General features: G+C 42.5%; 3 protein-coding genes across 3 annotated transcripts; 1 reads left to right on the plus strand and 2 right to left on the minus strand.

Moving 5' to 3' along the window:
• Positions 1-4,704: 4,704 nt before the first annotated feature.
• On the plus strand, positions 4,705-6,468 carry MELLADRAFT_104995 (uncharacterized protein; the record flags this gene model as incomplete). The annotated part of the gene is made up of 4 exons (XM_007408078.1): positions 4,705-4,756; positions 5,095-5,213; positions 5,350-5,520; positions 6,262-6,468. 4 exons carry the CDS (start codon positions 4,705-4,707, stop codon positions 6,466-6,468), a joined length of 549 nt encoding a protein of 182 aa, XP_007408140.1.
• A 397-nt stretch (positions 6,469-6,865) lies between these two features.
• MELLADRAFT_71445 (uncharacterized protein) lies at positions 6,866-8,536 on the minus strand (the record flags this gene model as incomplete). The annotated part of the gene is made up of 2 exons (XM_007408127.1): positions 6,866-8,047; positions 8,115-8,536. 2 exons carry the CDS (start codon positions 8,524-8,526, stop codon positions 7,323-7,325), a joined length of 1,137 nt encoding a protein of 378 aa, XP_007408189.1.
• A 1,278-nt stretch (positions 8,537-9,814) lies between these two features.
• On the minus strand, positions 9,815-10,874 carry MELLADRAFT_84756 (uncharacterized protein; the record flags this gene model as incomplete). Its single annotated transcript, XM_007408126.1, has 2 exons — positions 9,815-10,683; positions 10,754-10,874. The coding sequence occupies 2 exons, from the start codon at positions 10,872-10,874 to the stop codon at positions 9,815-9,817; spliced, it is 990 nt and encodes a 329-aa protein (XP_007408188.1).
• Positions 10,875-12,151: the final 1,277 nt, after the last annotated feature.

Consider the following 12,151-nt stretch of genomic DNA (forward strand, 5'->3'; position numbering starts at 1 on the left):
ACTAATTCAAATTGGTCTGTGAGGGGTGGTGTCATGCTAATGTCATCTCTTTTGAGCTGATACAGTTTGTAGTCATGGTATTTTATCCCTTTTTTGCTTCCCTGCACAACAGAAAAGCTGAGTGAAGTATCATAGGTTTGATCTTCTGAGAGGCACTGTTTTGCCACCACTTCCACAGCCATTTAGGCAGTATCATCTTGGAAAATGGTGTCTCTATATACCAGGTCCAACAGGGAACAAGCTAGAGTTTGGTGATTTTTTTGTTACTTCACCAACTTCTCTTCTGGGTGTTTAGATGTAGGACCCCAAGGCACTGGGAATAGCTTGGTGCCTCTGGAGCACTGTTTGAAGTGCCCAAAGGACATGAAGAACCAACTGTTTGGTGGCTTTGTTCAACTGAAAAAATTGAGTAGAGTTCACAAAGGGTTTGAGCAACGGTGGCACGGCTAAGCTAAGTTAGCGCTTAGCGGTGCATTAGCTTAGTGATTTTTTGTCGCTAAGCTAGCGCTAAATCCTTAGTGCACTCAAGCTAAGCTAATCGAATTTCGAATTTCCTTTAGCGGGTCTGCGCTAAGCTAAGCCGGGAGCTTAGCTATCAAAAAAATACATGTTTTAAGTGCAAAAAAGGGCCGCTAAGCCGCTATTAGCGGTTTAGCGGCCAATCAATTGGCTTAGCGGGTGTCATTTTACGCCCGCTAAGCTAATGGCTTAGCGTTAGCGGAAATCCGCTAAGATTAGCGTTAGCGGATTTTTCCTTAGCGGCCTCTAGCTAAGCTAAGCCAAGGTGGCAAAAATCCTTAGCTTAGCTTAGCGAGCCACCGTTGGTTTGAGGATAGGCATCATGCACTCAATGGTTGCCCAGTTGACTTTGAGACCACAAGTTTAGCTTGCTTTGGGTTGGTGTTGTGCAACTCAAGAGACTTCTTGAGCTCAAGTGACCATTTAACCTTGAAATTCAAAAAAGTGGGTAAAAAAATCAACCTACTACATAGTAGAAATAGTTCCAGCAAGTGGTTGGACAGCTGAGAGGGAGGAGCTTGGGATTTTTCACACTATCTTGAAGATTGATAAAGGCCACAAGCTCCTGAGAAGACTTGTGGATGTGCATATCCAACACTCAAATCTGGCTCACCACTGTAAGCTTCTTGTGGTGTTTGGGCATGTTCACAGTTGATGATGCCTGAGTCTCTTGAGTTTCTTGAGGAATATTACCAAGAAGCTCTAAAGTACTGATTGTGTTTGTAGGTTTCTTGACCAGGTCCGTGGGCATCCATTGATGTCTCTTCGCAGTTAGCATCAGCTGCTTTGGTATCAGTCAAAGTGGTTTCATAGTGAGGCTCATTGTCAATCCAGGGGAGCTCATCCAGTTCAAAGGACAATTGAGTTTTGGCCAGGCCTTAGGTTTAGAACACCACAACATCAGCTCCAATAAGCTCTCCCATTCCACCAAGGAAACCCTTGGCCACCAGACTTATTGTGTCACATGCAGCTATGGAATTGGGGATCAGCTGGCCAGTGAATGCCCTTGCTTGTGTATTGTTCCAACAAGATTTGGGACATGGCTCAGTTGGAGGAAGTTTCATCAGCAGTGATGGAGAAGTGATCTTGAACACCAACATGTTTAAGAGTGTCCCAAACACTTTGGCAAGATTATCTGCTGTATGTTTGCCTCCAAGATCCAGTTTCTTGGAAATCAACCCCAACAAAGACAATCAGGAACAAAAGTCAATTGAATATCTTACACTGGATCATCAATGAGACATATGCTTACCTGGAGAGTAAAACTGTTTGGAAACAGCCAAACAGGAGAAAAAAAATGAAAGAAAATAATTCATTGCCAAAAGGATTGGCAATTATATGACTCAATTCAAACCAAAAATGGAACACCAAAATGACCTCACCTAAAAAATCTGCAAAAGGAAGAATAAAACAAAGTGAATAACAATTCAATTTAAAAAAACAATCAAGAGAAATATCAAATTTTGAGAATATTTAGAAAGCCAACCTAGAACAGTGCATTGATTGCAATGTACATGTGCAAATAATCAGGACTTGTCCAGCAGTTAGTGGATGTTGATATGGGACCTGGCACTCAAGATGGGTCTTTGATTAGTTCTTGTTGCAGATCTTGAAACAAATCCTCTGAATTTGCCTTGAAACCCACAAGGCCTAGCCAATAGAGTGAGGGGCAGATATCTTGTAAAGCATTCTGCATAAATTTCCCTTTGAATATTGAAAGTGGAAGGTTCTTGCTAATGATGGCCCCAATGTGCAATGTACAAGCAGACACAAAAAGTTTACGTCACCCCCTGGCCCCGACTAGGTTACTAGCCAGACAAGTGTACTGTCTCAATTTGACTTTGAAGGCAAAGGCACCATCAGATCTAGTTGATAGCTCTCATTTCATGTTCTTTACATGGTTGACCTCTCTCAGGAATCAGCATTGTAATGAAGATTAGTAGAAAACATGCTACAATTATACTACACAAAGTTGATTCTGGAACTTTTCCACAAAATTTCCAGAACATTTTTCAGAAATCCAGAATGCTTCTGCACCCTGGGCAAAAGGGCATTCAAACATGTACTGCTTTTCACAAGTCCAGGAGTCCAGAACACAGTCAAATCTGTGTTCTGGGGCAGTTCTGGAAAATTTGTGGAAAAGTTCCAGAATCAACTTTGTGTAGGACAAATTATACACATCCAACGAGAAAAAGGATCAATCACAATTTTGATACACCCAATCTCAGTCAGGCAAGTTTCAAATGTCTGGTGACAAACAAAGATGATGTAATAAGATATCAGCTAGCAAGCCACTAAGAACTAACAAAGACTAAAGATGTGTGTTGAGAATCAAAAAGGCTCTAAGTAGATATTGGACGTGTAAGAATACACACAACAAGGAAAAGTTGTTGATGAGAAATTTGAGTATGCTCGATCTCAGTCAATTGAGAAAGAGGTCATGATAGTAAACTAAGCTAGCCAGACAATAAGCACTAAAGATGTGATGTGTTTCAAATCCGAGAGAACCTAGGTAGATTTTGGATGTGTAAGTATGAGGTGAAGAACAAGCAGATTGAATACAACAAGGAAAAGTTGTTAATGGGAAATTTGAGTATGCTCAATCTTGGTCGATTGAGCAAGAGGTCATGATATTAAACTAAGCTAGCCAGACACTAATAACTAATTGATGTGTTTCAAATCCGAGAGAACCTAGGTAGATTTGGGATGTGTAAGTATGAGGTGAAGAACAATCAGTTTGAATTGAAATCACATACAAGTTGAGTCTTTCACCATCGAGTATGACCACCATCTGCCTGAAGCACAGCCTGGATGCGGTCAGGCATTTCTTCAACAAGCAAGCAAAGAATTTCATCTCCGATATTTTCCCACTCTTTTTGTAAAGCAATATGTATCTGTGCTGCTGTTTTGATTTTATGATTCTTTGAGATAGATTTCTTCATGAGACGCCAGACATTTTTGATCGGATTCATATCAGGACTGTTTGCTGGCCATTTGATTTTGGAGATGCCATGATTTTCCCGCCACTCTTTTGCAACTTTGCATCCATGGACCAGTGCACCATCTTCCATCAAGGTCATGTCATCTGAGCTCATACCGGAGGTGAGAAAAGGTTGGACACTGCTCATACACTTGTTCCACAAAGTCTGGCCCGGTTTGTTTTCCCAACTCCATAAAGACAAGATTGAGCTTGGTGGTCTTTACAAAAGCCCCCCAGATCATCACAGAGGTACAACCACTCTTGAAAGTTGGAACTAAGCATTCATTACGATATTTTTCTGTGGGCTTACGCCAGACTCAAACTTTCTTGGAGAGTTTGCCAACCTGAAACAAAGACTTGTCCAACCAGATGATTTTCTTCCAATCGGCCACAGTCCAATGCTGATGGAGGCGTGCAAAATCAAGCTGCCTCTGAATGTGGTCGTCTTTGAGGAAAGGTTTACTAGCTGGGACACTAGAATGGTAGCCGAGTTTGTGGAATACTGAGCGGATTAGACTTGGACTAGCATCAAGACCCAATTTGGAGGTTATATGTGCAGCAGATGCACGTTGGTCTCTTTTGATTTCTTCCTCCACATGCTGAATGTCTTGAACTGAAAGCTTTGGTGACCTTCCCAAAGATTTGACTGGTATAAGATTGTGAGTCCTCTTATACCTCTGGATGACTGTTGATATTGGACCTTGTGGTCACCCCAAATGCTTAGCTATCTTACTTCCGCTCATACCCCCATCATGGAGACCAGCTATATGGCCCAGCTCATCAGGTCTGAGATTACGAGTCTTCATGTGTGTAATGAAATAAACTTGATCGTCAAAGTTGGTGTTGGAGTGGGTTCTGGGAATTTTATAACTTCAAGTCTGAGGAGGTCAATTCACTGATTATACACAGTTGTATACACTTGTCCGGCTAGTAAGCTAGTCGGGGCCAGGGGGTGACGTAAACTTTTTGTGTCTGCTTGTACAAGTAGACACAGAAAAGACATGACACCCTTGGGGCCAAAAGATCACTACTGGGTGACATATACTTTCTGTGTCTACTTCTACACAGCTCCTTTTTGTGCTCTGCCACAACCACAGGGTCCTCATCAACTTAAATGCTTCCCAGAGCCCAGCAAGCTCAGGCTGCCAGAAAAACCTGGACAAATTTGGTGGTGCTTTTGAAGGTTCAAATTTGTCCATCCCAAAATGGAACACTCAACTCTGACATACAATCATGATCAGCAAGTCAAGGCAATGAGTAAGTTGAAAGGCAAATTGAATTGTGTGCAATGTAAACATGACAATACCTCTTTAATCTGGTGTTTAACAGTGTCTTGGTATGGCCTTGGCTCTGGTACAATGCAATTGTGAGTGATTCATTATGAGGAATTTCAAAACTAAAAAATAAAGACATGAATACTCACATCAGAATATTAATAGACATCTGAACAATGCCAAATACACCTCAGTGACACACAATGTCAAAGTTGTAGTTCCTCAAGGGCTAGAGGCTACCACTGTTGAGAACACTGAGCTCCAATGGGTGGAAGGCAATTCTTTTTGGGTGTCCCTTTGGAATTCCCTTTGGAATTCTAGGCATAACAGATCTGAGGTATTTGGCAGGACTGAAGATGGCAGATAGAAACAAGCAGAAAATGGGATATGATATTAATAGTCAAAACTTAAACATACTGCTGGGAAAAGATTTGAAGGAGGTAAAGTAAAAAGAAGATATCCTCAAGGTATATAAGGACAAAACGGGGCTCACCATGTGTCAAGACTTCTATCTAGAACTCTGATTTCCTTCATTATATTGGAGTTCACTGATGCCAGAGACATATCTTGATGTAGCTGTTGAGATGCGGAGCCATCAAAAGGAATCAGATTGAACAACTCAATGACTGCAAAGCCACACCTCTGGGATTATGGAGTTGTTGGCCCGGCCAAATCAACAATGGATTGGGTGACCCAAAGAAATCAGTACATGACAATGAAGGCTTGAGGAAACGGTATGGTGGGAGGGTATTGCTATTGAAATAGTTGCCCAAAGGAAAGATTGGATTGGGTGACCAAAAGAGATTAACACGAGGCAATGAAGGCTTAAGGAAAAGGGTTGGTGGAGTGTGGATCAAGGGTATTGATATAGAAATCTTGATGATGAACCAATGAGGATAAGATATTGTAGTAGTACTCATTCAAACAAGGTGTGGGCTGGAATCTGAGATACAATGAGTATTTGGCACAGAGGGGGGTAGGGCCCATGCAAGTATGTGGGACCCTTTTGGACTAACAAATGAGTTGTACAGCTGCCTGTACAACTCTGTCAGTAGCTGTCACTCTCAACCAAGATTATGATACACCTCCATCATGCCATGCCACCCAAAATGTGAGCCTTCACATATCCCCTAACCCTTCTCTTCTGGCAAAAGCTTGCCTGGGTATTCCCTAAACACTCTCCGCTCTGAGCTCAGATCTGTAACAGATGTGTGAAAACCAATAAACTTGTTCTCCACCATCTTTGACTCCTTTCAGGAGGCTTCTCAGAGGTGCAAAACCGGTTGGTCAAAATATTGCCCAACCCCTAGTGTGGTTGGACCATAAACAATTGGACTGCAGCCTGCGGGGTTCAGACTGTACCACACCACACCACTGGCCGTATTTCTACATGGGGTGTGTTGTTGCTAAGCTTACCTGCCAGACTTGTGCATGTGTGCACTATTAGCTATATGTAACTCATTGAGTTGTTTCACGTTCCATACTCAGATTTTTGACACTTTCCTGGTCATGTGGAACCATCATGGTATCTTACAATCTGCAGACATGAAATCTTCACAATTTGATATTCAACTACGCTATACAAGGGGTATGACTTATCTTGAAGGGGCAGTCCCAGTCCCAGCCCAACCAGGCCTCTATGACCCAAAGAGCCTGCGCCAGTGGGAGTTGAGGGCTGTCAAACCAAAGATCTGACCAAAATGTGATTGATTTCACAAAAAAAGTGAGATAACAATAGCAAAAAGTTTGGTTCTTTTGTATTGACCTGTCATTCATGTTGCCAGTAGTGACCATAAGGTACCATGATTGAGAAAGACAATAGTTTATCTACAAAACCTCCCAACAATGACCTCTTTGGGGTTATTCCTTGGAGCTTTCAAAGGTACATGAGTATACCCATTCTTTGGCAATATAACTCAATAGATTAAGAAATGATGTGGCCCTGGGCCAATATTCTAGTTACTTCAAGTTCAAGGCTGAGACCGGGGCTCAGCCAAAGATCACTTGGGCTGAAGAGGTCCAGCCTAGAAAATAGCGGGGTCAGTGAAGGTTTGGAACTTTGTGTGCAGGTGTCAATCAGCTCAACAGGTTTCCCTAATCAATGCTACATTCATGACATGGCATTTCAACTGTTGATGTTGATTGAAAAGAGGTAAAGGACATTGTAAGTATAACATTGATCATTTTACAATATTTCAGGTAATATGCATGTTGTCTGTTTATGACCAAGTAAAGTGATAAAGAAGCCGTAAGTCAAAGAGAAATCAGGCACTAACAGAACATGCCTTAAACAAGACGTACAATGTTCTCCAAAGATAAAGATGAAGAGTGAGAGGGAAGAACGAGTATAAAATGTCAATATAACTAATACGACGGAGCAGAAAAAACGTAATATGGAAAATGTTTCTGTAGTGTACAAGACAAATAGTGATTATTACAACCTCGTGATTCAAACAAGCGATCCGAAACAAAGACGTACAAATAAAGCCAACATACGATGAAAGATGAAAAGTTAGGTTGATCATGATCACATCGAATCAATATAAAGATCACCAAACAAATAGGCGTTTGTCAGTCGTCCCAGAACCTCCTCCTCGAGGAGAGTTCTGATATTGAGATGGGTTATTCGGATTAGACTGTCGTTGAAAAGAAGATTGTTTGGTTCTAGCTATCCTTTTCTCCGATTCATGACGGATCCAAGATAAAGCGTCTGTAAGATCGCGTTTAGTAATTTGTTCGACCTCAATACCAAAGAGCGGTGCCCATTCGAGCATCAGAGCACCGGATCTATCCATCTGTGGATCTGCTCCTGGTACCGGTCCATGGGTATGAGACGTCGGATGTTGAGCTGATGTGCCGTTTGAGGTAGACGTGGTTTCAGGTTTGGTCGGTGTGTTGGTTTCGGGCGGAACATATACAGCCAGGGTACAATGATAAGGCTCTCCAGTTTCTTGTGATTGTTGCCAATGCGCACACTGCAGTACTGAACGAAGTCGACGTGGCATGTCTGTACCGTCGAGGGCACGTTGCGTGGTGTTATCTTCGTCAAGGATTTCAGTGATACTGATGACATCCATAGGTGGGGGTATAAAGCCTTTTCTGAGTTCGTCCCATGAACATTCCTCACCAGTCACTTGCGGTGAGAAACTTTGAGAAGCTCTTCCTCGCGAGGCCGGCAGTTTCTGGAATTGATGATCTAACCAATCTGTAGCATCACGCACAAGGCCACGAATGGGACGAGGGTACGTTTTCAATAAATCAAGAGTTGAGATAACTAGAGTAGGTCGATTGATTAGCTGAATCACCAATAAATCGGACAAGTCTAGTAAAAAAGATCTTACCATCTAAAGGAATTACAATTCGATATTTTCCTTCGGCTTTCCATCTTTTCAGGACTGGAAGCGCAAAGATCAAGATGGAAGTGTCGATGATCTTGATTTGTGTCGGACCTTTCTCTTGCCTGGTAAAGCTAGATGAGCCAGCGGGGTTTTGATTGGTATCTGACTTCATCTTGATCTTTCGAGGTGAATCAGCTTGTCTCGTACGAGAGGACTGATTACGAGGATGATGAGGTTGATAGATATCCCGACGAAAGGACATGTCATCCAAATTTCTTTCGAGTTGTTGAACTTGATGCTGTAGAAAAGCAGCACCAAGGGCTCGAGACATTCGTTCACGTTCATCTGAAGTTTTTCCATTCGGGTTAGTTGTTTTATTGTTAGAGTTGTTCGGTTCGATATCTTGACCGTTCATAGTGATTTTGTCAGATCGTTCAACAGTTGAGTGAATGCGCTTGAATTGATATGGATTTGAAGCGACCGCTTGCGTTGTTCCCAAAGGGCCTCGGGGCCGGATAACCAGCTTCGAACCCCGGATCAGAGTATCAGTCTTATGCAGTCCGCAAGAAAATATAACACCTGCTTTTTAACTCGTTCAGATTGTACCTACTCAAGCTTTTTTGACTGAATCCAGCAGATCACTCAGTATGTATCGGGCTGATTCTCTCTGAAAATCTTCAGGAATTTTCATCTACCTACCTAAAAAAGCACAAAGTCCAACCTGGCTGTGCTTTACGCACCAAAGGCCCCACACATGATATCCATAGATATTTGTTGAGTGACTTCCCCAGGAAGACTTGCAGATGAGAGTATCAAAAAACTAGAGTACATTACAAAAAAATTATTGAAAAAACTGTTTTCAGCAGGATGCCATATGATAGGACAGTTTTATGTGACTTTGCATGTTCCAAGAATGATATAATGGTGGCGGATCATTGTGTTGTTACAGTTGTTATTGATGATACATTTTCCGCTTTCTTAGGAGAGTTTTGGAAATTGAATTTTTGGGTTACCATATGCGTTACAACTTATAGGATGAATGATTCACAGTGTCTGTCACTTGGATTGGGCTGACCTCCTTGGCAAGTTTTTGGAATTCACTTTGGTAGACGGGGTGTAGGTTAGATATGGGAAGAAAGTATACCGGGTGGTTTACAGATTTACCAAGCGGCACCCACCTGAAGCACGGATGATGGTCACAGGCCGGTTGAGCAAAGTCCCTTGATCGAAATCAAATGGTAGAAAACCGCAAGTATTGCTTGACTTGAGATAGAGGAGCAGTGCGAGAATTCACGTGGTACATAGAAGTTGAACAGCCCTCAGGAGCTGGGAACAAAAGAAACACGGTAGATTGTTCTTCCTACACATAAATACCAGGGTCACTTCTGTGCACGTGCGCTATACGAGAGATGGAAAAGATGAAAAACGGATTGAACCTAAGGGGACTCTCCTGAAGATGTTCCATATGTGAATAGTCAGATATATGACTAGAATTCTTTACATAAATCCAAGATCTCTTCTCATAAAACCACGTGCAAGGACAAACGAACCGGAGATACAGATACAAGAAAAAGTGAAATTCAGACAAGATATAGAATTGAAGAAAAAACATCAAGACAACTGATACATAAAAAAAGTAAATTAAAAAGGATTCCATAAAAGATAATAAAAAAAATCATCCTATACTAGCCACAATCTCAATCTTAATCCTTGAGATCTCCGAGTCTCATCCGCATCACTTTCTTAACAAATCGTTCACATGGATCCCTCAGTAATGGTCTTCCTACCATCCAACACAGTTGAGGTAGTTCCGGATGATCTGAATGCGAGTCATACGTCACAAATCTAGAGCCGACCCTCAGGACTGTATCGGCTGGTAGCATCGATCGAAGCACATCCACTGAGTTCTGACGCTCTCGTCCCGGTTCATCCACATCGGCCTCGACACCCGAAGAATGGTGGGTTGTTCTCTCGGAATGTTTCGGACGGCAAAGTGGTAGCCGTGATTGCGGGTTGGGTTTTTGGGATCTAGCCCCTCGAGAATGCCTCCTAACACCTTGACCACTTGAGTGTCGATTCTTGGTGTGATTGGAATCTGTCGAGCAAGCGACTTCACTTTCCGGGTCAAATGGTAGAGCAGATGCGGCCGCGTAGTCCTCCCTCTTCCAGTCAATCATGTTGTGGGGAACCGAGTAAGATGTCACATCTAATTGGGATGTCGAGGCGACGGCCGATGTGCGATAAAAAGCGCGAGAGGTAGATTGGGCCGACAGGTGAAACGGCTGAGCCTCATCGTGGTCTTTGACGAAGATGAGGGAATGCTGGTTTGGTCTGGATGGGATTTCGTAAGCGAGACGGCGCGCGATCGAGCCAATCTCAGTAGGTGCTGATCCACCGAGTACTATTGCGTCGTGGAGGTCGTCTACTTGCTCATCTACCATATTGCCATGCATCTCGAGATGATGAGAGGTCGATGCTGCAGGTTGTCGAATTGGCCCGTGTGCGATAGATTCCATCGGTCGTGCAAGAGTCCCTTCCTCGACGCGATGCCTAGTTGGTAGTGCGTTGAAACCTAAAGGGCAACACAATCAGAATGTCGGTCCAATCGTTTTCAGTAAAGAGGTAGCTGAAAGTTAACCTACGACTCAAAACCTGCTGGTCATACAACGAGCGAGTATCATAAAGGACACGTTTCGCACACAATGGGGGGAAGGGTAGAGATGGACCCTGGAAGCAAGAAGTCGATGTGGATTGAGGGTTCATTTTGGAATGAAGCGGAGAATGTGAGTGATAGGATGAAGAGGATGAAATTGTTCTGTGATATGGATGATAGTACAAGATGAGAATTGAGAAAGTCTGATACTAGAAAAGATGATATTGAGGATATGATATCGAGGATATGATAAATATTCAAATGATAGCTTTGGAGATGATATAAGAACTCATAAGCTGAACGATAAATGTGTGCTGGGAATAAAGATTCGGAGGGTTATGGTGCCCTTTATATAGGGCAGAACAGAAAGAATCACATCCGAAACCAGTCGCGTCCTGCTTTCTATCTTCTCAACTTGATTCGTCTTCGTCATTCCGCCCTTCCCAAACGCATGTTGGGCCATAAAAGAGAGCTCTCGATTGGCTCGGCAATGTCACATTCCTCACCGATCGCAAAAAGTTACTATTGCCACCACTTTTGATAGAGCCAGAGACTCATAGCGTCAAGTGCATTGTCCATTTTGAGCAGCCATCTCTTTCGTGCCTTTTCCTTGTAGGAAAGGCGCGTCCTCATCGTAGAAATTTACACCGAAGTTTAACCACAACGATAGAGAACCCATGATTGATTAAGAGTGCAGCTTTCCAAGGGGAAGGTTTTGATTTGTCATCAGTTTAAAGGTAAACAAAATGATTAGCAGGTCCGCAAGGTTTGTAGCAATGTAGATGGCGCGCTTCGCATGCTTCGACAGCTCATCGGCCCTCTCATCGTTGAGCAAATAGTGCAGCTATCCCCAACCATGAACACGCCATCCCTCTTCCGGAGGACCGGGAATCAGTGCACACGCACCTCATGAATCTTCTTGTTTCATTTCCCAGCTATCCTCAGTGACTAAGATTTACGTGGCTCTATAACATAAGTCACACGATCAGTGACTCTTAAGAAATCGTTCGCACTGGCAAAGGCTGACTGAGCCATCGTCTTAGTTGTCGATAAAGTTACAAAGATCTTGTAGTTGCAAAAATATAGATTCAAAAATATGTCCATCTTGGAGGAGTGAGATACATGGTATTTTGGATTTGATCAGAACGATGACAAAACTGATATATAATCCAAACCAATCATTTCTTGTTTGCTTTCTCTTCAAACCATCCTTTGAATTCCGATTAACTGAAAGACATCATACCTCTATAACACCATGAATCATTCCTCACCTTTTTATATAAATCAAAAATTCCCAATTCCTTAAATGATAAAACACTACAAAGCAAGTATCGGGAAAAAGACCTGATCAAAAAAGAAAAACTCAATTGCTTAAACAAAACAAAAC

Source organism: Melampsora larici-populina, assembly GCF_000204055.1.
Source record: "Melampsora larici-populina 98AG31 unplaced genomic scaffold MELLAscaffold_11, whole genome shotgun sequence".
NCBI classification, from domain to species: domain Eukaryota; kingdom Fungi; phylum Basidiomycota; class Pucciniomycetes; order Pucciniales; family Melampsoraceae; genus Melampsora; species Melampsora laricis-populina.